Below are 26460 nucleotides of genomic sequence, written 5' to 3'. Positions count from 1 at the left end.
TCAATTATTTAAGTAATTGGTGCTGTCATAACATGCTGTAATTCCTCTATAGGTCTGCATGATCAGTGGGAAGAATGCCCCTTACATTGGTGATCAGTGGGAAGAATGCCCCTTACATTGGTGATCAGTGAGAAGAATGCCCCATACATCGGTGGTCAGTGAGAAGAATGTTCCTTACATTGGTGATCAGTGAGAAGAATGCCCCTTACATTGGTGATCAGTGAGAAGAATGTTCCTTACATTGGTGATCAGTGAGAAGAATGTTCCTTACATTGGTGATCAGTGAGAAGAATGCCCCTTACATTGGTGATCAGTGAGAAGAATGCCCCTTACATTGGTGATCAGTGAGAAGAATGTTCCTTACATTGGTGATCAGTGAGAAGAATGCCCCTTACATTGGTGATCAGTGAGAAGAATGTTCCTTACATTGGTGATCAGTGAGAAGAATGTTCCTTACATTGGTGATCAGTGAGAAGAATGTTCCTTACATTGGTGATCAGTGAGAAGAATGCCCCTTACATTGGTGATCAGTGAGAAGAATGTTCCTTACATTGGTGATCAGTGAGAAGAATGCCCCTTACATTGGTGATCAGTGAGAAGAATGTCCCTTACATTGGTGATCAGTGAGAAGAATGTTCCTTACATTGGTGATCAGTGAGAAGAATGTTCCTTACATTGGTGATCAGTGAGAAGAATGCCCCTTACATTGGTGATCAGTGAGAAGAATGTTCCTTACATTGGTGATCAGTGAGAAGAATGTTCCTTACATTGGTGATCAGTGAGAAGAATGCCCCATACATTGGTGATCAGTGGGAAGAATGCTCCTTACATTGGTGATCAGTGAGAAGAATGTTCCTTACATTGGTGATCAGTGAGAAGAATGTTCCTTACATTGGTGATCAGTGAGAAGAATGTCCCTTACATTGGTGATCAGTAGGAAAAATGCCCTTTACATTGGTGGCTAGTAGGAAGAATGCCCCATACATCGGTGGTCAGTGGGAAGAATGCCCCTTACATTGGTGGTCAGTAGGAAGAATGCCGCTTACATTGGTGATCAATGAGAAGAATGTTCCTTACATTGGTGGTCAGTGGGAAGAATGCTCCTTACATTGGTGATCAATGAGAAGAATGTTCCTTACATTGGTGGTCAGTGGGAAGAATGCCCCCCAACAGATCGTTAAAAAGATCATTGGTGTCAGTGGTTACTTTTTGGAGAGGCAGAATTAGCTACCACTAGAAACCTCTGAAGGAACCCTGGGGGGGGGGGGGGGGGAGTGGGTTCCAGGGGGCCTGGTTCAGAAAGTCTGCCTATAAAGGCTACAGTGACAGTTGCCATGGCGATTGAAGGAGAAAAGTACAGCTTTTTGTTCTCACAATAGCCAAGTTTGGAGATAAGCTAATAGATATCTTAGGACCTGAGACCAACTATAAACAAAGTGGCTGGATCAAGCCTCGGTAATAGGATTTTTCTAGTCCACTGTCACATTGTAAGTGCAGGAACGTTGTCCTCAAAGATGTGTGGTTGTGCTGCCACCTGCAGGCTGTCAGCAGTCAATGGCAGCACTTGTAATAATATACGTATACAATACAGCGTCATAGGAGTTTTTTTTATAGTCTATGCAGTAAGAAAAAGAACTTTGAATTGTAAGTGATTCAGTGAAATTTGATAAATGTATAGATAAAGTGACACCAAATGATATCCTTTCGCTCCATTCGGGTTTTTCATCCTTTATTGGATCATTCGTTACGATCAGCATTCGTTATTTCAATCACTTGTAACTGTTCGGATGCATTCGAATTTGTTACGTTCCATTTGTTTAGATGTGGGATTCATTATTTCGATAATTCCGAACTTCGGATGCATTCATATTCGTTACGTTCACTAACAGACAAAAATTTGAAAGGAAATTTCAATACCTAGAATTTAATAGTTTATTAATAATAATAATAAATAATAATAATAAAAAACGATAACAATGGTTAATAATATAATTATAATAGAAACAACAAAAAACAAAATTATCTGAATCTTTCGTATTTTAGTTCTTTCTTATTTTCGGATTTTTGAATTTTCATTCTTTTAGAAAATTTGTTTTCGAAAAAGTTAGTCAAATAGGGCCAGATTCATGTAGAATTACGGCGGCGTAACGTATCCCGTTTACGTTACACCGCCGCAAGTTTTCGGCATAAGTGCTTGATTCACAAAGCACTTGCCTGTAAACTTGCGGCGGCGTAGCGTAAAGCCGTCCGGCGCAAGCCCGCTTAATTCAAATGGGGCGTGTACCATTTAAATTAGGCGCGTTCCCGCGCCGAACGTCCTGCGCATGCTCCGTTAGGAAATTTCCCGCCGTGCTTTGCGCGAAATTACGGCGCCCCGACGTGTTTTTTGAACGGCGCCGTGCGTTACGTCCTTTCGTATTCCCGGACGTCTTACGCAAAAAAAAAAAAAATTTAATTTAACGCGGGAACAACGGCCATACTTTAACATGGGCTGTCTAATATTACACCACCTAAATAGAAAGTGCAACTTTACGACGGGAAAAACCGACTAGCGACGACCTAGGAGAATGCGACGAACGCGCGTACCTTCGTTGATCGCCATAAACAGCTAATTTGCATACCCGACGCGGAAAACGACGCAAACTCTGCCGTCGTATCTTTGTTTGTGAATTACAAATAAAGATACGACGCGGCAAATTTGAAAGTACGCCGGAGTATCAGCAGATACTCTGGCGTACTTTTTCTGTGAATCTGGCCCATAGTTTTTGATTCGTTCGGATGCTTCCGAATGAAAGAATATCCAGAATTTTGACGAAAAAGGAATTTGGAAGAAAACAAATTGCACAAGTCTAGATGTGACGGGTGCATTCATTTTCTTTTATAGGCTTTCTTTCTTCCATTGTCACCTGGTGATCCGGCCAGTAAGTCTGTTTTTTTTTTTAAAAGAACAAGCTCTCCAGCAGATGTAACACTTAACAGAGATGATACAATTGACAGGGGTACTTACAATGATCAGCTTTTAGTTATTCGTGTAAAACTTTTATCCCAAAAGAAAAGAAAAGAAAAAACTGCTGTAACTGATTATAAAGTGTTAGCTGAAGTTTGGCTTAAATTTGTTAGTGTATCTAAATCTGCTAATACATCCAACACTTCCCTCTCCTCCGAGACTGACAATGCTGCTTTCCAAAGGTGCCCCCTGTGCTCCTTCATCCAGAGTGGGTGCATTCTAACACGGGAGGGGAAAAAGCCCCCAAAAAAAGAAAAAACAAATACAGTCATCACATCTGGTAAGCTGCATTGTTTTACATTTTTATTTTGGGTTTATTACCACTTTAACCTCTTAAGGACCAGCCGCCGTCTTTATACTGCGGCAGGTTGGCTCTCCTGGGCGAACCGCCGTAGGTGTACATCAGCCGCTTTAAGACCGATAGAGGGCGTGACCCGATACGTGTGGCCAGCAGTCGCGATGTCCGGCGGCCAGCCGGAATTGCGGGAAAGAGAGCCAGAACGGTGATCTGTCAATGCAAAACAGACAGATCCCCGTTCTGACAGGGGAGGAGAGACAGATCTGCTGTTCCTAGTGATCAGGAACAGCGATCTCTCTGTACTCCCAGTCAGTCCACTTCCCGCACAGTTAGAAATACCTCCCAGGGAACACATTTAACCCCTAATCGCCCCCTGTCTCTACAGGGGAGTAAAGACAGAGCGTGTGTTCTTGGTATATAGGAACACCGATCGGTCTCCTCCCCAAGTCAGTCCCATCCCCCACCACAGTTAGAAACACCTCCCTAGGGAACATCTAACCCCTTGATCACCCCCTACTGTTAACCTCTTCCCTGCCAGTGACATTTATACAGTAATCAGTGCATTTTTATAGCACTGTTCGCTGTATAAATGTCAGTGGTCCCAAAAATGTGTCAAAAGTGTCCGATATGTCCACCGCAATGTCACAGTCCTGCTAAAAATCGCAGATCGCCACAATTACTAGTAAAAAAAAATGCCATAAATGTATCCCCTATTTTGTAGACGCTATAACTTTTGCGCAAACCAATCAATATATGTTTTTTTTCTACCAAAAATATGTAGAAGAAGAATACATATTGGCCTAAACTGATGAAGCCATTTTTTTGTTTATTTATTTTTGGGGGCATAGCCGCTGACTGTATCACTCGGCCCCGCCCCCCCGGCGCGCCGCGTCATCCGCTGTGATTAACAGCAGCGCCAGCCAATGGCTGCGCTGCTATCAATCCGTCCAGCCTAGCCAATCAACGGCCAGGCTGGGAACCGAAGAGGATCACGTGGACGCGCGGGGGACTTTCAAGGGGTCATTAAGGTGAAAAAACATTTACCTTTACAACCCCTTTAACATATCTTCATAGCGCAGGGAGAAGGTCTTCTGTCTCCTGCAGAAGAGAACTGGTAAAAGCTGTTCACATTGTTGGAGACATAGGCGTGTGCACAGGGTGTGCCAGATGTGCCCAGGCACACCCTAATCACCCTTTGCAGAACAGATTCCACCTACTGATCTGCCTCCCTCTCCTCCCCCCACAGCACTGTCAGCTTCCCTCCTCTCCCGCTAGCTGTTACTGTGAGATGCTTTAGGATAAATGTCGGAAGGGGCCTGTAAAAATGTAATTTACTGGCCCCTTTCCCTTTCTGAATGAACACCATGAGTGATTGGTAGTGTATGCTTGAGCTTTGGCTGCACACACCTATGGTTGGAGACATCAGATCAGTAGAGAGGAAGTTTCAAGAACACTGGATTTCTGGCAGGATCAATATATATATATATATATATATATATATATATATATATATATATATATATATATATATATATATATATTTGTATTAGCAGCAAACATAGATAGCCTTAAAAAAAAGAAAAAAAAATGCATCTAAGGACTTGTAGGCTGCAATATATTAAATTTTTGTTCTTGGATTTCGATATATATGTAAAACCACCCGTATCTTATTAGTGTCCATTCATGTTGAGGAAAATTTGCAGCTCACAAGACTGTCGGGGAGTCATTAGAACAAAGACAGCAGTGTCTGAATCCCTGTGTTATGTGATAGAGGAAGCAGCTGACCTTCATAGAAATAGATTTGTAACAGTCACATTTTCAGCAAACGTGGACTTGTATAGAGAGAGGTCTATGGGAGAACTATACAACGAACCCCCATCTAGTCCGCCATTCCCCAACCTTTTTAGCCCAGAAGAAACCTAGAAATAACAGATCTTTACCACTTCAGCCCCGGAGGATTTGGCTAGGCCACTTTTTGCGATTCGGCACTGCGTCTCTTTAACCACTTACGGACCGCCAGGGATGGACTGGCCATTGGGACTACAGGGAGTTTCCCGGTGGGCCGATGGCTCAGTGGGCCGGCTTCAGTGACAGCGGACCGCCGCCCCCCCTCCGCTCCTCTGTCTCTCCCTTCCCGCAGCGCTCACCTCCTCTCCCTCCCCGCAGCGCTCACCTGGGGGGAACAAAGAAGCAGGGGGAGGACCAGAGGAGCAGGGGGGACAACAGAGAAGCATGGGGGAGGGGACAGACTGCTGACTCAACAGCTATGGCCTGGGAGTTTCTCACTTCTGCCTAATCTTGTCCCACAAGGGGGGCACCAAACTGATTCTTTGCCCCGGGTGAAATAATGTCTAGCTTCCCCACTGGTACTGCCTATAAGAGTACCAGTACCAGCCGTTATACTCATATAAAGTAAAACAGCTAGTGGCTAGTAAAGGGGAAGAGGGGGCTTGGGTGGCCAGAGGGGGGGGGGGGTGCGGGAGTTGTCCGGCCGCCATGGGAGATACCTGTCAAAGTGGGCCAGTCTGGATTAAGTCCAGTCCAACCCTGCGGACCGCCAGCCGCAGTTTTACGTGATGACTTTGAAGAGAAATACCGTTGTTATGGTAGCAGCTAGCTACTATAACCCCGGTATCCTATACAAGATAAAAGTGATCTCTGCGGCAGATTCACCACAAGATATCGGCGGTGGGAGAGGGCCCCCCCTCCCACCGCTCTCCGGTGCCCTCCGCCGCTTACCAGAGCCGTGGGTAGCGGCAGGGGCGATCCGGTCCTGTCCCTTGCTGTATGTGGAGATGAGTGAGGGGAAGATGGCTGCATATCACTGCAGGGCGGAAGCGACGTCAAAAGGTCACTTCCGCCCATACGTCTCGAAGGGACATTTTTTTTGTTGTCATTTTTTTTTATTATTATTGCATTTAAGTCCAAATATGAGATCTGAGGTCTTTTTGACCCCAGATCTCATATTTAACCGCTTCCATACAGGGCTTTCATACACACATCCATACCAGGCCTATTCTGGCACTTCTCTCCTACATGTACAAATCATAATTTTTTTGCTAGAAAATTACGCAGGAACCCCCAAACATTATATATGTTTTTTTAGCAGACACCCTAGGGAATAAAACGACGGTAATTGAAACGTTTTATCTTGCACGGTATTTGCACAATAATTTTTCAAACGCCTTTTTTTTGGAAAAAAATTGTTTCATGAATTAAAAAAATAACAAAACAGTAAAGTTAGCCCAATTTTTTTGTAAAATATGAAAGATGATGTTACACCGAGTAAATAGATACCTAACATATCACGCTTTAAAATTGCGCACACTCATGGAATGGCGCCAAACTTCGGTACTTAAAAATCTCCATAGGCAACGCTTTGAATTTTTTTACAGGTTACCAGTTTAGATTTACAGAGGAGATCTAGTGCTAGAATTGTTGCTGGCACTCTAACGCACGCGGCGATACCTCACATATGTGGTTTAAATGGCGTTTACATATGTCAGCGGGACTTGCGTGTGCGTTCGCTTCTGCGCGCGAGCTTCTGGGGACAGGGGCGTTTTTTACTTTTTTTTTTTTTTTTTTACACTTTTTTTTTTTTTTTTTTTTTATTATCACTTTTATTCCTATTACAAGGAATGTAAACATCCCTTGTAATAGGAATGTGTGTGACAGGTACTCTTTATGGAGAGATGCGGGGTCAATAAGACCGCACATCTCTCCTCCAGGCTGGAAAGCATGAAATCGGTGAAAAAAAATTCACCGATCTCATGCTTACTGTTGCTTAGCAGCCGCAATTGCGCCTTTGTTTACTTACGGGGACCCGGGCGTGATGTCATCACATCGCGCCCGGGTCCTCCGACGGTCATAGAGATGACTGGTCACCAGTCATCTCTATGCTTCCTGCCAGCGCCGGACGATTCGTTCTCCGGGCCCCCGATGGCACGGGAGAGCCCGGAGAAGCAATGGATGGCGGCGGGAGGGGGGGGATGTCCCCTCCCGCCGCCTGTAAGAACGATCTAGCGGCGGAACCGCCACTATGATTGTTCTTACGTTGTGCAGAATCGCCGGCACAAGAGAAGGATATCTGAATGATGCCTCTAGCTGCAGGCATCATTCAGATATCCCCCCACAAAGCCCAGGAGGTTATATGACGTCCACCCGGATCGTTAGAGGTCCGTTGTGGACGTCATTTTACAATGGGCTGGTATGGATGTGGTTAAGGCGGACCTGTCATACTTTTTTCTATTACAAGGGATGTTTACACTTTTTTTTTTTAAACAGTTTTAAAGTATAAGTAAGACGAGCTCATGCGTAGAAATTAATGCATACGTGAGTAGCGCCCGCATATGAAAACGGTGTTCAAACCACACATGTGGGATATTGCCACGATCGTTAGAACGAGAGCAATAATTCTAGTCCTAGACCTCCTCTGTAACTCAAAACATGCAACCTGTAGAATCTTTTAAACATCGCTTATGGAGATTTTTAAGGGTAAAAGTTTGACGCCATTCCACGAGCGGGTGCAATTTTGAAGCGTGACATGTTGGGTATCAATTTACTCGGCGTAATATTATCTTTCACAATATAAAAAAAATTGGGCTAATTTTACTGTTGTCTTATTTTTTAATCCAAAAAAGTGATTTTTTTCCAAACAAAGTGCGCATGTAAGACCGCTGCGCAAATACGGTGTGACATAAAGAATTTCAATGACCGCCATTTTATTCTCTAGGGTGTTAGAAAAAAAATGTATAATGTTTGGGGGCTCCAGGTAATTTTCTAGCAAAAAAAATTGTTTTTACCTTGTAAACACTGAGTCTGAAAAAAAATCTCGGTCTTAAAGTGGTTAACTGACAATTTCGCGGTCGTGCGACGTGGCTCCTAAAAAAAATTGACGTCCTTTTTTTCCCACAAATAGAGCTTTCTTTTGGTTGGTGGTATTTTATCACCTCTGCCGTTTTTATTTTTTGCGCTATAAACAAAAATAGAGCGACAATTAAAAACAAAAAAGCTATATTTTTTACTTTTTGCTAGAATAAATATCCCCAAAAAAGATATAAAAAAACAATTTTTTTCCTCAGTTTACGCATATTCTTCTACAAATTTTTGGTAAAAAAAATCGCAATAACCATTTATTGATTGGTTTGCGCAAATGTTAAAGGGTCTACCAAATAGGGGATAGTTTTACTAATATGTTTTTTTACTAGTAATTGCGATATTATTGCAGACACATCGGACACCTTTGACGTTATTTTGGGACCATTTATATTTATACAGCGATCAGGGCTATAAAAATGCACTGTTACTGTATAAATGTGACTGGCAGTGAAGGGGTTAACCACTAGGGGGCTAGGAAGGGATTAAGTGTGTCTTAGGGAGTGATTCTAACTGTGTGTGGGGGGCTTATTGTGACAAGACACTGATCACTGCTCCCAATGAGAGGGAGCAGACGATCAGTGTCCTGTCACTAGGCAGAACAGGGAGATGCCTTGTTTACACAGGTATCCCCCCCGTTTTGCCGGTCCCGTGGACAAGGAGCTCGCGGCAGGGGCGTGGGCACACCCACATGGCGGCAAATTTAAAGGGATGTACCTGTACGCCCATTTGCCTGTCTGTGCCATTCTGCCGACGTAAAAGTTGGCAAGTGGTTAAAGTGTTTGTAAACCCATATATGAAAAAAAAAAAAAACCCACAAGACAAAAGGCATAATAAACTAGTATGCACCTCACACCAGCTCATTATAAAAAAAACATACCTTAGATCGAAGCTGTTGCAGTGGTCCCAGCACTCCGCTTTGATCGGTAACATGTCTCCCGGAGTTATTTCCGGGTTCGCGGGCTGCGATTGGCCGGAGCCGCGATGACGTCACTCCCACAGCACAGGCCCATTAGAATCAGCACGATCGAGCCGTTTCCTCAGTGCGCATGAGCCAATGACGTCGGTGCAAGCGTATATGTTAAATATCTCCTCAACCATGCAAGTTTAGGAGATATTTACAGTACCGACAGGTAAGTCTTATTATAGGCTTACCTGTAGGTACAAGTGGTATAACAGGGTTTACTACCACTTTAAAGTATAACTAAAGGCAAAAAGTTTTTTTGTTTTTGTTTTAGATGCAGTGTAATTTCGAAGACTAAAACATTTTAGTCGACTAAAAACGAAAAATAAAATTTTTAAGACTTAAACTAAATTGAAATTTGCCGTCAAAATTAACACTGGTCTGTAGTGCATGTTTATTCCTCAATACCATAAATAATAACATTAGAATTTTCACTCCAGCAGTATATAATGAGAGGAAATTGTAGAGAAATACTTAAAGTGGAGGTTCACCCAAAAAGTTAATTTTTAACCTTAGATTCCTGCTCATTTTGTCTAGGGGAATCGGGTAGTTTTTTTAAAAACGAAGCAGTACTTACCGTTTTAGAGAGCGATCTTCTCCACCACTTCCGGGTATGGGCTGCGGGACTGGGCGTTCCTATTTGATTGACAGTCTTCCGACAGGCTTCCGACGGTCGCATCTATCGCGTCGCGATTTTCCGAAAGTAGCCGAACGTCGGTGCGCAGGCGCCGTATAGAGCCGCACCGACGTTCGGCTTCTTTCGGCTACTCGTGACGCGATGTATGCGACCGTCGGAAGCCTGTCGGAAGACTGTCAATCAAATAGGAACGCCCAGTCCCGGAGACCATACCCGGAAGCGGCGGAGAAGATCGATCTCTAAGTACTGCTTCGTTTTTAAAAAAACTACCCGATTCCCCTTGACAAAATGAGCATTATTCTAATGTTAAAAACATTTTTTCGGGTGAACTCCCGCTTTAAATAATGCATTACAATTTAATTACACCCATTCAATTTTAGATGACTAAAATGAGTTTTAGTCGACTAAAATGTCCTGGAGATTTAGTCGACTAAATACGACTAAAACAAACAATTGCAGAAGACTAAAATAGGACTAAAACAAAAATGCCATTTTAGTCCTAAGGCCTCGTACAGACGACCGGATCTATCCGCTGGGATTGATCCGCGGATCAGTTTCAGCAGATAGATCCGGTCGTGTTTACGTCCGAGCGGACATTTCCCGGCGGATAAAAATCCAGCCGACGGATTCCCAGCGGATAAAAATTTCTTAGCATGCTAAGAAATCTATCCGCTGGAATCCAGTCCAGCGGACTGATCCGGTCGTCTGTACAGACTCACCGGATCAGTCCGTCCGCTCCCCTCCCTCGCATGCGTCGTAATGATTCGACGCATGCGTGGAAGTATTTACCTTCCAGCGTCGCGCAAGTCGCCACGTCATCGTCGCGGCGACGGCGCGACACGTCACCGCGGATGTTTTCCGCGCGGATTTCGATCTGATAGTGTGTACAGCCATCAGATCCAAATCCGCCAGAGGATTTATCCGCTGGAAACGGTCCGGCGGATATCCTCTCGTGTTTACTGGGCCTAAGACTTATGCCGCGTACACGCAAAAGTTTTTCGGGTTCAAAAAAATTATGTTTTTTTTAATGTCATTAAAAACTATCGTGTTTGTGCTTCAGAGCATGTTTCGGGTTTTGAAAAACAGCCACATTTTTTTTCGAACATGCTATATTTTTTCACAACTTTTTTAACGTTGTTTTTTTTCGGGTTGTAAAAAATGATCTAATGTGTGCTTTAACGACGTTAAAAACCTGCGCATGCTCAGAAGCAAGTTATGAGACGGGAGCGCTCGTTCTGGTAAAACTACCGTTCATAATGGAGGAAGGCAAATTCATCACACTGTAAGCCCTGGTTCACACTGGGTACGATTTGGAACGATTTGAGATGCAATTTGACATGTCAAATCGCATCTCAAATCGGCGGCAATTGTCGGCAATGGCACTGTCCTAATCAGTGCGACGCCGCATCTGCGATTTCAAAAAGTAGTTCCTGTACTACTTTTTGCGATTTCGGGCCGCTATTTACATTAAATTGCAGCCAAAATCGCGGCAAAATCGCGGCAAAATCGCGGCAAAATCGTGGTAAAATCGCGCATTTTACCGCGATTTTGAATTCGCAGCAGTGTGAACCTACAGACAGAAAAGAGTGAATCGTCTTTTACTAACACGAAATCATCTAAAGCAGCCCAAAGGGTGGCGCCGTCCTAATGGAACTTCCCCTTTATAGTGCCGTCGTACGTGTTGTACGTCACCGCGCTTTGCTAGAGCATTTTTTTTTAACGATCGTGTGTAGGCAAGGACGTTTTAATGATGAAGTTGAAAAAGCCTAAAAAAAACTTAATTTTTTACAACCCGAAAAATGATTGTGTGTACGTGGCATAAGACTAAAACTGAGTCGAAATTTTCTGCCAGAATTAACACTATTTAGATGGAGGGGAGATGGATTAAAACACCTGTTGTTTTAAGGTAATTCACCTCACTCACTACTTGTCTTGAATACCATGATCATTGAAAGTGTAATGCCCCGTACACACGAGCGGAATTTCCGCCAGTAAAAGTCTGATGTGAGCTTTTCATCGGAAACTCCGACCGTGTATATGCTCCATCAGACTTTCGCTGTCAGAATTTCTGCCAGCAAAAGTTTGAGAGCAGGGTCTCAATTTTTCAGACGGAAAAATTTCCTATTGGAAAATCAGTTCGTCTGTATGGAATTCCAATGGGAAAAAAAAACACACATTATCGGAAACAATTTGACGCATGCTCGGAAGCATTGAACGTCTTTTTCTCGTCTCGTCGTAGTGTTGTACGTCACTGCGTTCTTGACGCTCAAAAGTTCAGAGAACTTTTGTGTGACCGTGTGTATGCAAGTCAAGCTTGAGCGGAATTCCGTCCGAAAAAACATCCAACTTTTTTCCGATGGAAATTCCGCTCGTGTGTACAGGGCAAAAGAAAATCCCAAATTTGGGTTGTCCCCAGAAAAGTAATAGAGGGAAAAATCTTCCAACGGGGACACTAGTTCTGGTCACCAGGGGGTCCCCAAGGAATTCCCTTCATTTTCTTTTTTTTTGTACAATTTTCCAATGCACAATGCACAAACATTTTTCCTTGTTCAGTACAATCATTCTACATGTGACATATGTAGGTAATACATAAAAAATCCTGATTAATTATCAAGGCAGTTATTAAGTACAGATACAATTGTGTTTTTTGGCGTAGTAATATACCTTTTGCAATTATATATATTTGAAGAGGGTAATTCCCTTCATTTTCAGGGATTTTGTTTCACTTCCTGTTGGGCTATGGGGCAGGAAATTAAGGAAAATCTCCCCGATGGCAAAATAAACTGGCGAGTAATAACCCTCCTTTACTCTATCCAAAATTAAAAAAAATAAAGCTTTGCCTTCACTTCTACTATAACATAAGTACAGCCCATGCTTTACTATAGTTTTGGGGGCCATAATAAGCATTCCTTTTTCTGGAGTCCAACAAGTCTCAGCGATTAGCGGGATGGACATCGGCAGTATCTGTGGTGCCTTTAAAGAGCTTACTAGCCTGCCACTGGCAGGTAAGCAGCAACTTGGCCATACGTCCTGGCTATTAGCAGGCAGCCTCATCTTTATTTGCCCAGACCGTGCAGCGTGAGCAGTGGTTGCTCCCAGTTCCAGGCAGGATCGTGGGGACCCCTCGGTGGTAATGAACATTTTACTTACTTTCATGGCAGCTGTTTTTGTGTGTCGTTTGTCTCTAGCCATGGCCGCTGGAACGCATTTGCGTTCCAGCCTCGCCGCTTTCTGGTGGTCTGCGCATGCGCAGGTCTCATTTGCGAACAGAGGCTTGGTTGCGCGTGCGCGGTCAGGTCCAGCCTGCTGCGATCGCACATGCGCGCGAGGTCTGCAGGGGTGACGCTGGACACATCGCAGGCGCGTCATGTGCACAGCAAAGCGCGGTGACGTCATTGCGGGGCAGCAGGTTTAAATAGCTGTCAGGTACAGCTAGTCAGTGGCACATTCCTGTATCACTGCGTACTAGGTGGCGGATCTCTGTCCTAAATGTAATGCCTAGTACACACCAGCGGATCTATCCGCTGAAACCGATCCGCGGATCAATTTCAGCGGATCGATCCTCTCGTGTGTACGGGGCCTAAGAGGTGGTGCTGCATCATTGCCTTCTTTCTCCTCCTATGCTATGTGTATTTCCAAATGTAGCGCCCTCCTCAACCTCCAAGGGCCTGTTGGTGACCCAGAGGCCAGAAGGGCTCATGTTCCTCCTCAGGGTGCAGGCTCCTAGGCATGGCGGGTGTTGTGCAAGCGAATAGATGGGCGCCAGTCACTTTTAGAAATGAACTTAAGAGATTTTTATTTCTCTTAACAGGAACTGTGGGAGAGGGGAGTAGGCAAATGCAATAGCAAATAGGCAGACTCCTTAGACAAAAAAAGAACTAGGCAGACAGTTATACAGAAAAAGGGCCTTTAAGCTGAATTCAGCAATCTGTATTTCGTGGCAACTGCTGTCTCCTATAGCAACAAGCTCATCTTACAGCTACCCGCTGGATTCTCTGGATGAGTTTTCTCCTGAAGCTTTCCCAGCCACTTCACAGTCCCTGGCCGATAAAGCATCTCCTTTGGTACTCCTTCAAAACTCCATCCATTGACACTTGTCTCCAGGAACAAGAGTGGTTGACGCTCAGGCAACTTCCTCTCCCATGCCCCCCAGCAACGACCAGGCTCTCTCCGACAGAGCCCCTGGCATATGTGGCAAGGCCCCAGGCCTACACCTCTGCTGCTGCTATTCACACGCCTACCCAGACCCACAGTCCGGGTGGAAAGAACCCAGATTATCTGACCTCCTCCGAATAAATACCTTTACTCACATCCTCAGAAACTCTTGCTAATTAATTGACTGAGAGAAGTATACTCACTCATAACCTGAATTCACTGTAATTTATCATACTAATGCCAAAGGCAACAGTGCCACCTATTGACAAAAGGGAGAAATCACAGTCAAACCCAAGCTTAGGAGAAACCCATTTGATCAAAGTCTACAAATTAGCCAGGCTGAATACCACCTAGCACAACTAAATTTACTAGCAACCCTATTTAGGACAAGGATGCTACATAAAGGCGAAAGTTTTTTACCGTAATGCATTCTATGCATTAAAAACCTTCTGTGTGCAGCTCCACCCACCCTTATACTTTCTTGAACCCCATCTCGATCCAGCTATGTGCATGAGAATAGTGTCTCTCTCGGGTCTCTATCTTCCTATTGGCTCTCACAGCAGCAGGAACCACTGGCTCCTGCTGCTCTCAATTACAGCCAGTGAGCCAAAGAGGAGAGTACGAGGGGGGGGGGGTGTTGGGGCAGGGCTGAGCTACACTCTATGTGTGAATGGGTAATGTCCATTCACAGGAGCATGGCGCTTGAGAGAGAGCCTGCTTGAGTGCCCCCTGCTTGAGGCTTTCTATTGGGGGCACTCAACAAAGCCTATGTCACCTCAAGTAAAAATCCTATTAAAGCGGAGTTCCACCCTAAAGTGGAACTTACGCTCATCGGATTCCTTCCCCCCTCCAGTGCCACAATTGGCACCTTTCAGGGGGGAGGGGGGGTGCAGATACCTGTATAATACAGGAATTTGCACAAAGCCCCCCCCCCCCGGGTTCTGGGCAACACATAGTTCCCCGAACACAGCGGGGACCAGTGAAAATGCACGTCACGACTCGCGCATGCGCAGTAGGGAACATGGCAGTAAAGTCGCAATGCTTCACTTCCTGGTTCCCTCACCGAGGATGGCAATTGCTCTTCTTCGGCTGCTGACATCGCGGGCACCCTGGACAGGTAAGTGTCCATTTATTAAAAATCAGCGGCTGAAGTATTTGTAGCTGCTGGTTATTAGTATTTTTTGTTTACACACCAAAAAGCCGCGCTCCTGGTTATCTACAGTTCATAATAAACCAAATTTTTTTTTGGAAGAAGACAAAAGTTTCAGATAAAATGTATTAGGAAAAAAATCCATTAATTAAAGATGAACTCCAAATATGTAGTAAAAAGTCCGTATGGAGATGGCAAAGCTATGTAAGCTGTATAAACAAATGTCAAATCCGCAGACAGCTACCATAAAGTACACAGGGTTAAAACCTCACAAGTTCAGTGAACAAATCCTCAAATGGAAATGACAATAATAGTACCTTCAGGACAGGTGGTAGGATGGCGGTGGTGAGGAGATGGCCGTATGAACCTCAAAAAGGAGCCTGTCACCGGGCCATCCACGTACCTGGAGTGTCACCGTAGTGGAGGAAAGACAGGATCATCCGACGAATCCACCGATCGGGGACAAGGCACAATTAGGTCTAGAAGGACAGCCGCTCGTCCCGTCCGTTCGTGATGACGTCACACGTCTGGGACGCCGCTCTTCGATCGAAGTGGTGACGCAGGGATGTAATTGCTGTCCTCTAGTGGAAGAACCGTAGATTACACGCTCACATGTAATATAGTGGAAGCTGCCAGCGGAAAATCAGTAATAAAATGAAGTAAATCTTGGAAGATTGATGAATGGATTAAAATTCCATAAAATAGGGGAGTAAAGTGATAGCCTTGACGACGCGCTTCGCGCTTCAAAGCGCTTTATCAAAATCAAGTGTATGAGGCTTATGCAAGGTTTAAATAGTCTAGAAGGGAGGGGTGATAAAGGAAGGGAGAGGGGGCGGATAAAAGTGGACATGTGAGCGTGTAATCTACGGTTCTTCCACTAGAGGGCAGCAATTACATCCCTGCGTCACCACTTCGATCGAAGAGCGGCGTCCCAGACGTGTGACGTCATCACGAACGGACGGAACGAGCGGCTGTCCTTCTAGACCTAATTGTGCCTTGTCCCTGATCGGTGGATTCGTCGGATGATCCTGTCTTTCCTCCGCTACGGTGACACTCCAGGTACGTGGATGGCCCGGTGACAGGCTCCTTTTTGAGGTTCATACGGCCATCTCCTCACCACCGCCATCCTACCACCTGTCCTGAAGGTACTATTATTGTCATTTCCATTTGAGGATTTGTTCACTGAACTTGTGAGGTTTTAACCCTGTGTACTTTATGGTAGCTGTCTGCGGATTTGACATTTGTTTATACAGCTTACATAGCTTTGCCATCTCCATACGGACTTTTTACTACATATTTGGAGTTCATCTTTAATTAATGGATTTTTTTCCTAATACATTTTATCTGAAACTTTTGTCTTCTTCCAAAAAAATTTGGGGTTTACCATGAACTGTAGATAACCAGGAGCGCGGCTTTTTGGTGTGTTTTCTGTTTCCTTGGTACTTCCGGGTACCACGATTCTCGCAGCCCTGGACTATCTTCTCCACACTCTACATATCAGTAACGACTTTTACATTAGGAATTCTATTATCCTTGTCTAGCGCCAGTGGATTTTTTTGTGTGCTTATAAGTATTTTTTGTTTAGGTGGACCTCTGCTTTAAGAAATTTCCGTCTTGACCACTTTACAAACACCAACATCATAGCCATTCTCATCTGAACCATGCTCACAATCTCCCCAATCATCCTTTTTCCATAACGGGGAGATACATGAATTGAACATTTTTAAACCACCTCATATGAGCCACAAATAAGAGAAGATCCGAATTTACAATCTGTTAAAATCAAAATTACAACATATAGAAACACAGCCCAGGGCTCTGTCTATGGAATGGACTGGACATTTAGTAATTCAGAAATAGCCAGGAAGTGTAATCTGTTTGAGTGAATTTTCAGTCTGGTTATGGTTCCTAAGGCCTACAAGCAAAATGAATGTTCTGCCCTATACATGCTCCAGGCACAGTACGTGCTGTCCGGAGATGTTGTGGTTCTATTCCTGTATTATGGCCTAGCAGACGTTATTCACACCTCTTCATCACAAGAGATACATACCGCAGTCCTTCTCATCTGATCCGTCCTCACAGTCTTTGTTATGATCACACTTCCATGTCAGGGGAATACATAGATTTGTTCTCCCACCACAGCTGAACTCGGTAGACTTGCAAGCTCTGGATTCTGAGAAGAGACCAACAGTATATAAGAAGGTGACCAATGATTATTCTCAATTAAATTTCCTAATAAAAAGCATGGAAGTGCAGTGCTTGTAATTGCTGTCCCTCAGTGCAGGCATGTTGGGCTCAGATGCCACAAGAATCCTGTTTGTATGGAGTTTGTATTTTTTTTCCCTGTGTTTATGTGGATTTGCTTTGGGTTCTGTAGCTTCTTTTTTAACTACTTGATCCCTTCCATAACCAGAGCATTCTTTTGGCATTCAGCACTGCTCTACTTTAATTGGCAATTGCGCGGTCATGCAACATTGTACCCAAATTAAAGGGTATATAAAAGGTACATTTTTATTTTTTAAATAACAAACATGTTATATTTACCTCCACTGTGCAGCTCGTTTTGCACAGAGTGGCCCCGAACCTGGTCTTCTGGGGTCCCTCGGCGGCTGTCTCAGCTCTCCCTTGCAAGAACTTATCACCTTCATGCGAGCGAGCATGGTGATGAGTTCTTGGGGGCACACTTCTGTGATACAGCCGGCGGCCATAGCTGCTCACTGTATCACTCGGCCCTGCCCCCCGGCGCGCCGCATCATTGGATGTGATTGACAGCAGCACGAGCCAATGGCTGCGCTGCTTTCAATTAACCAATGAATTCGCCGAGAAGCCTGGCCGAGAAGCAAACGCGTTCACGGCGCAGGACTTTCGAGGGGTCAGGTAAGTAAACGGGGGGCTGCTGATCCGCAGATGTTTTTTTCACCTTAATGCATAGAATGCATTAAGGTGAAAGAACTTTCACCTTTACAACCCCTTTAAATGTATATTATTATTTTTTTCACACAAATAGAGCTTTCTTTTGGTGGTATTTGGGTTTTTGATCAATCCTGATGTACTCGCAGCCTAATTTCTTGAGGCCAGGACAGTACAAATACCCACAAAATGACCCCTTTTTGGAAAGTATACAGTCTTTTAGTAAGAGGCATGGCAAGTTTTTTGGAAGTTGTAATTTTGTTGTCAAAATTTTGGGGAAAATTAAGAAATTAAATAATAGTGTAATCATATGATTGGTGTGGTGGTGACAGTATGTTACCACCAGATTAGCTCAGTGTCACCATAGTAACTTTGTAACACTGTGGCGGGGGAAAAAGGGGGGGTATTAGTTTTTTTTTTACACTATTACTTGTACAGTGATGATCACAGTGATTGTTATTATGTGATCACTATGACCAATCACCATAACCCAGTAACCAATTACCGGTGTTTCATCAGATTAGGCGACCCGTCAGAATTTGTAACGGAAGTGACGGAAGTGGCTTTCCATAACTACAAACACTTTGTAGTTATTTTGCAATATAATTACTGCCTTAAAATGCATACATCTACACTTATTTACAACTACCAGCACTGGGACATACTATCACACTGACCTTCACCATTCACACATACTTTCTTTTACTTCCTAAATTTTTTACTTTCTGCTCATGTCACCTGATTCGCTAGATTTTTCTTCTTTTTTCAATTTTCACTACACATATTGCCGCTTTTTTTATTTTAATTTTTTTATCTTTTTTTTTTTTTTTCTTTGCACATCATTGCACACACTAGTATTTCCAAACCCATACACAGTGCATTAACATGCACTCTGTACCTATACACCCTACACACACACATACACATAACTTTTGCACTACACATTTTTCTGTCATTTTTTCAATCACTTCATTCACCAGCAGCATGTTCACTCTGCATTCACTTGTATATTATACCTACCATGTCAATGGTTCTGGTATATTTAATAATAATAACATGATATTCTGATGTGAGTATCAACAATACCTTCATACTCTATCATATTCTTTTATACATATTTATGCCAAGATCTTGTTAGTACACAATGACTTTATACTCTTATTACAAATACATATTGAATCATTATGGGTGTCGTCTGTTTTTCTTAGCCCCCCTCCCCCCCTTCTCGCAGGTTCACACCCGAGACTCCCTGCAAGCCTGTGTTTGGTTGACTCCCGCCTGGAGCGATGGGGGACGTTCACCATGGGGACATTGGGATCCTTTGTCTGCACCACGGCCATCATCTCTGGTTACATGTCACCTTCTATATGCTTCGAGCGGTAAATATATCCTCACTATCTGTACTATGGGTGCCAGCATTTTACTTGAATGTTAGTATCCTAACATACTTTTTTTTTTACATCTTTCCAGAATACAAAACCCCCTGAAGAAGACCAAATTGTGGTCGAAACGCGTCGGGGTATTCTTATGGAAGCTACTTCATCAATGGCACTATATATTATTCCATTGTATCATATAACATTTAATTGTTGTTGAGATAGGTCTCCAACTGTCTGTAACCTGAATGTATTTTATATTACAACTATCTGCATTTTCATTACTCGTGATACAGAAACCTAGTAAAGAATTTTTTTTTATATATTTCCATGTCCTTGAATTTAATATACCTTACATAATATGTCGCTTTAAAGCCCCCGGGGGGAATTTCTCCATTTTTGTCTCTACAACATTTTGGGGTGTGCGGCCCTTGGACTCTCAATATATGCATTTTTCCTTGTCACTAAATAAATAATTAAACTAAAATTATCCAGAAGTGTATATAAATTCACTAATAGAATTACTCAAAATGCCAATAATGCATAAGTGCATTCATGGAAACGCCCCCCAATATCAATGCAAAAAAAATGAAAGCCCACAACCCCAATCGTATTCTGCGATCCACCAATCAAAACCTTGTCCAGATACCCAAAGCCAGATACAAGTCCAAAGGAGATCGAAGGTTTGCAGTCCAGGGACCTCGACTGTGGAATGCTCTTCCAACCACCACTCGATTGGAGCTGGACAACTTGGCCTACAGGAGAAGGATTAAAACCCACCTCTTCTGAGGTCAAAATGGTTTCACTCGCGGAATGGATACAGCGCCCAGAGGCGATTCAGTTTGCATGTGTTGCGCTATATAAGTTTCTCACTTACTCACTTAATAATAATTCCAGGTACCATGTGCAGAATATGACAAGTGTGTAAAATATTCAAAATGTGCAAATAACAATCAAGTATTTCCAGAACAATAAAAATGTGCAAAGGGATTAAAAATATATTAATTGTTGTAATATAAATCAAATCATAGTCCCATAAAAAGTGCAAGAAAAAGTCCAAGTATAACAATAAATCCAAGATGTGCAGCAAAGTTCATCACAGTTAAAGTGCAAGTGCCTCCATTCAAAGAATTTCCATCATCCAATGTGCGTAACATCGTTTGCCCCAGTCTTTCACCTTATGGATCAAAACAATGAGCCTCTGATATTTTCAAAACTGGCTGATCGATTGCCAGGACGTTCCCAATGGAGTGCCAATCATCGGATAATAAAACGTGTTATCATGTAAAGAAAATGGAGGGCTCCATACTGCAGTATTTCCAAAGATTTGTTTAATACAAAAACATAGTAACTTACATTTGAAGTTTAAAACGAACAGCGTCCGCGGCCGGAAGTGACGTCACCCGGCTCTCTCCCTAAACATTTGCATATGGTACCCGGAATTATTAATGGCATTTTGAGTGATTCTATAAGAGAATTTATATACTATTTCTGTATTATGGCCTAGCAGACGTTATCCATCAGATGAAATACATACCGCAGTCCTTCTCATCTGAGCCGTCCTCACAGTCTTCATCATGATCGCACTTCCATATCAGAGGGATACACCTATTTTTACTCCCACCACATTTGAATTCAGTAGATGTGCAAGCTTTAGATCCTGAGAAGAGACCAACAGTATATAAGAAGGTGACCAATGATTATGCTCAATGATATGCTATATAAAAAAAGCACAAAATTGATGTCCCTCAGTGCAGGCATCTTGGGCTCAGATGCCACAAGAATCCTGTTTATGGTGTTCATATTGTCTTTCAGTGTTTATGTGGCTTTGCTTCGGGTTCTCTAGTTTCTTTTAATAACCATACAGCTGTTAAGCTGGTTTATACCCACTATTGGTACCAGTGTGTGCCTATGTGGAATAGACTCTAGACTGCTAGCTCATTCAAGGGCTAGGACTGTTACAGATTATGATTATTTACCTCTAAAACATAACAGGTAAGTTGTCTCAGGGAGCATGGCCATTTCCAGTAGACAACAGTTTTGTGGAAACAAGTCGGATCGGAGAGTCCTTGTAGCGCCACTCAACTGGTTGGACGAATAACATCGTCACCAGACAATTTTTTCATGCCTGAATTTTCTGCCTTGCTGTAAGTGTAACCTTTACAAGCATTTTAATAAATGTATGCCGTTTTACACTATGAGACTTTCTTTTCTTATATATGATTTATTGAATCTTGGAGTTCCATCTTCATTTAAACGGATGCAAAAGTTTACATATCATTGCATCTGAGTAGTTTAAACTGGTTAATTGCTGTGATGTGGATGAACTGAACGCCTATGGAATTAAGTCAGTTCCTTGTGTAAAGTGGGCTCCTGCACTATCGGGGGACTACAGCTAAGGGGCACTGCTACCCTGTTTCCCTGAAAATAAGCCCTACCCCAAAAATAAGACCTAGCGTTATTTTCAGGGATGGATGCAATATAAGCCCTACCCCGAAAATAAGCCCTAGTTAAAGTCGTTGTAAAAACATGTAATCCGTTTTGTAAAAAGATTATATAATGAGCAGTGTGTCTCCTTTTGTAACTTTATTTTGGAAAATACCTCACTTACCGTGCCGCTGGGCGCTCATGCAACCGGCCAGAGATCTTCTCCTCTCCCACGTCAGCGGCCCCTTCCTCTGCAGTGCTCAAAAGTGGGGAAGAAGAGCTACGGCGGGTCACTGTGCTGGCTATCATGCTTTAAAGGATCAGGATATGTTTTTTTATTTTTGGGGTTACAACCACTTTAAGATCGTCATGATGACATGACTGTATTTGAATAAATGTAGATTATTGTACATTCCATAAATAAATAAGACATCCCCTGAAAATAAGCCCTAGTCTGATTTTTGTAACCAAAATTATTATAAGACCCGGTCTTATTTTCGGGGAAACACGGTAGCAAACACCTGGTAGACTGTCCTTGCCAGAAAAGTAAAATAAGTGTAAAAAGTGGTGGTGTCTGCGCTGTGATAGATAAATGGTGCAAAACTCACAAGGTGAGTAAATGGGCCACAGGGTGGGTCCTAAGGCTAAATGAGTGATGAACAAATACAAAACAAAGTAATAGAAGCAAAAATAGGTAGGAAAGATGCTTACACAACTGAAATATCAAAAACAGTGTAAACCAAAAAGAGTTAATCTCAAACACTGGATCATACAGTAGTGACAAGTGATATCGCAGTGACCGTGAAATCCCAACCGCATACAGTGCAATAGGCAAATAAACAATATTAAAGTAGCATCAAGTGACAAGTCTGGACAATCAGGAAAAATAAAAATGAAAATACAAATACAAAAAGTCAAGTCTTATAAAAGGTGCTCCCAAAACATAATAGAACAAGTCCACAGTTCCGTGCCGATGGCAAAGACTTCAGTGCAAAACACCTCAGGTGGTCCCTATGTGCTCACGTCACGGCTATAGCACAGATAGCCAACAGAAAAACCCGAAAGATGCAGGCATGAGCAGCAGCAAATAGCGATGACTGAAGGACTCGGATGGACATGTAAAAAACATCAGAGAGGAAACATGGCATAATACTGTGGTGACATTTTAAAAGATAGATGATGAATCACACAGATCTGCACTAACATAGAGGCAATAAATGGTGGGCCTATCTCCAACGAACAGCGAGTTTGCTAATGGTCCTGTATGGATTCCTGATACCTCATACAAACATTTAAACTCGGCAAAGTGGATGAAGCATCGATCCGTACCCTGCACCGGCGACCGCTGATCGCTCAGTTCTCGGCCTTCAGTGAGCAGTTATCGACTACGGCAAAGCACCTTCTCCCTTGTGGGGGGAGGGGGCTTAACTGAACCGGTTTTAAAAATAAGGAGTCCCTCTGGTCCGAGGTCTTTGGCCTGTTGCAGACATTATTTCATATGACAATCTGTAAGGATGCCCGACTGGCTCTTTTACATTGCCCTATACCGGGCCTAATTACGCCCCAGCAGAAATTGGCCACACACCTTTTTATTTCTGCAAAGAGAGCCATTGCCCAGGCCTGGAAGACTCTGTCTGTTGCTTTCCAGTGGGTGAGAACCAGAATGACAGCTATGACGATTAATGAGCAGATGTTCAGTATACTGAAGGTTTCGCATGCAAATTTTTTGAAAGTCTGGAAAACGTGGATAAGTTATTCCCTTCCATCCTTGCCCCCGACTAGTTATAGTCAGCTTTAAGAAATCTTGCTTTGACGGGTCCCGTGTCCGTGGTACTCGCCTTCTTCTGGGGCTCCTCTTTTTCTCTACTCTCTCTTTCTTACTCTTTCTCTTTTTTCCCTGTTTGCTTCTTCTCTCATTGCTTTCCGATATGTAGGCTAGCAATGTAGACTGCTGTACTCCGGGGTACAGATTAACATGTTTGTCTAGAACACAGGCCTAATTTTCAACCTGGTCCTCTATGGCCAGGGTTATAGTTTGTTTTGTTATTCATTACGCATTCATGCGCTACTTCTATATTTATCTGATGAATGTCGCCCCTGCGTGGTCAAACCAGGGCTTGTTAAAATTTTTGAAAATCCAATAAAATATTGAAACAGAAAAATAAGGAGTCCCCTAGATATGTGAATGGGTAAAAGTTTCATAGTTTCATGGTTGGTAAGGTTAAATAAAGACACTTGTACATCTAGTTCAACCTGTGTGTGTGAGAGAGAATATGTTTAAGAGGTACATAGTAATGCGAGTAGTCAGGCTGAAACCTAAAAATTTTCATTTAGCTTAGACATAGGGGCAAATCCACAAAGATCGTGCCTAATTTAACTTTTACCATTCAAGTTACACTGGCGGAAAATTTCTACCTAAGTGCCCGATCCACAAAGCACTTACCTAGAAATTTTCGGCCGTGTAACTTAAATGTCTCCGGCGCAAGGCGGTCCTCTTCTGCAGGGGGCGATGACAATTTAAATGAGGCGCGCTCCCGCGCCGGCCGTACTGCGCATGCTCGTGACGTCATTTTCCCGACGGGCAGCGCGCAAAATTACGTTACGCCGGGCTTTGTGGATTGCGACGGGACAATAAAGTTGCGTCGGGAAAAAAAAAAGTTACGCGCCGAAAAATAAAATTTAAAATTTAAAAAAAATAGCGGCGATCGAAAAAAAGGTCTCTTTTTACAAGGTGTAACTAGTTTACACTTTGTAAAAGCAGCCCTAATTTTACGTATGCAAACGTAAACTTACGCAGAAAAAACAAAGCTGAAAAGCTTTGTGGATCTCCGTAAGTCCTCATTTGCATACGCAAAGCGGCATTTCGACGCGAAATGCCCCCAGCGGCGGATGCAGTACTGCATCCTAAGATCTGACAGTGTAAGTGTCTTACAGATGTCAGATCTTCTGCCTATCTTTGGAAAACTGCTTCTGTGGATCAGTTCCAAAGATAGGCACAGGGATACGCAGGCTGAACAGCAGTTCCGCCTGCGTATCCCTTTTGAGGATTTGGCCCATAGAGCCCACTAGAAGAACATATATGTAGTTGTACGGATAACATATATTGTATCTCAGATGGTATTATGTCAGCGCTGTATCATGGGAAGAATGTGATTGCCTTAAAGAGGGGAGTTGCAACTACCTCTACGAAACTGTGCATTTTGAATTTCTGTTTTACTATGGAAAATCTGAAAACTTAAAATAAAAACTATTGTTAAAAAAAAAAAAAAAAAAAAAAAGTACATAGTACCCCCAATCATTCACAAAGAATTGAAATAGTAAATAAAGGCACAGATTTCTTGTGTTCTTTATTACAATATAGAAAAATCCTTAAAGTGGAGTTCCAACCATTTTTTTATGTTTGTCTGTGCTGCATGCTCTAATCTCATAGTGTTCAGAATGGACAATTTTTATTTAATTTGTTGCTTGTAAATACCTTTATTTTGTAGTCCTTCATTACTTCCTCCTCCTTATTTGCCTAGGCTATTTGCAAGGGTTTATGGGATAGGCATCATGTTTCCCAGTAGTCCTTGCAAACCTGACTGAAACCTATTACATTGCTTGTGCACTGAGCAGGTGCGAGATATGCAAAGCTGAAATCCAGGAAGTCATACAGTCTGGCTTCATGATGCCCACACTTAAGATGGCCACGGTCTATTTCTAGATTATAAACTATTTAAATGCTGTAACAACCTAACAAAACGGACCTTAGTTTACAGACTAACTTTACTAGAATACATTAAGCTTGTGTATTACAGGGGTATTTATATTTAAAAAGTGAAATTGTGGGTGGAACTCCCCTTTAAAAAATGGTCCATGTAAATCGGTCATCAATTTCATCACATAGGTATGCAATCCTTGTCAATTACGAATGGAGCCTGTCCCATCCTGGTGATTTAGCCTTCAAAAGCCTAAACTTCACACATCCTTGGAGCTACTTGCCTCTTTTTATTAGCTTAAGCTAATAATTAGATTAAAATTATATTTCTAACACGTGTTGTTAAAAATTCCTTTATTACTCTTTCTAAAAAAGAACGTACAGACAACTTTTTTGAAAGATTAAAAGGGTTGTAAAGGAAACAAAATTTCCCTAAATAGCTTCCTTTACCTTAGTGCAGTCCTCCTTCACTTACCTCATCCTTCCATTTTGCTTTTAAATGTCCTTATTTCTTCTGAGAAATGCTCACTTCCTGTTCTTCTGTCTGTAACTCAACACTGTAATGCAAGGCTTTCTTCCTGGTGTGGAGAGGGCCTCTTGAGGGGGGAGGGGGTGAGCAGGAGTGTCAGGACACCCACTTACACACAGCTCCTTTCTCTATCTGCAAAGTAGAGAGTGTCCTGACTTGCCTGCTCACCCCCTCCCCCCTCAAGAGTCTTTCTCAACACCAGGGAGAAAGCCTTGCATTACGGTGTGGAGTTACAGACAGAAGAACAGGAAGTGAGCATTTCTCAGAAGAAATAAGGACATTTAAAAGCAAAATGGAAGAATGAGGTAAGTGAAGGAGGACTGCACTAAGGTAAAGGAAGCTATTTAGGGAAAAAATGTTCCGGACTAAGGAAACCGGTGAGGCGAGGTCTCATTTGGTGAGAAGGCACTTGCCTATCAGCATAGTTAACTGGGT

At 42.9% G+C, this 26460-nt stretch overlaps 1 protein-coding gene across 4 annotated transcripts in view; it reads right to left on the bottom strand.

Moving 5' to 3' along the window:
* Window positions 1–1592: 1592 nt before the first annotated feature.
* LOC120933320 (very low-density lipoprotein receptor-like) overlaps window positions 1593–26460 on the bottom strand; it is a 38831-nt gene continuing 13963 nt past the window's right edge. For 2 of the 4 annotated variants that reach the window (XM_040346466.1, XM_040346465.1), the window contains 3 exons: window positions 20910–21032; window positions 17137–17259; window positions 1593–1882 (listed from right to left, as the gene is read on the bottom strand). In XM_040346466.1, coding sequence (XP_040202400.1) covers window positions 1818–1882; window positions 17137–17259; window positions 20910–21032 — 311 coding nt within the window. In that variant the 3' untranslated portion in view covers window positions 1593–1817. The remainder of the gene's footprint in view (window positions 1883–17136; window positions 17260–20909; window positions 21033–26460) is intronic. The other 2 variants (XM_040346469.1, XM_040346468.1) reach the window with 2 other exon arrangements.

Source organism: Rana temporaria, chromosome 3 (assembly GCF_905171775.1).
Source record: "Rana temporaria chromosome 3, aRanTem1.1, whole genome shotgun sequence".
NCBI lineage: Eukaryota > Metazoa > Chordata > Amphibia > Anura > Ranidae > Rana > Rana temporaria.
The sequence above is the reverse complement of the archived record's forward strand: the minus strand, read 5'-3'. Positions and strand labels throughout refer to the sequence as shown.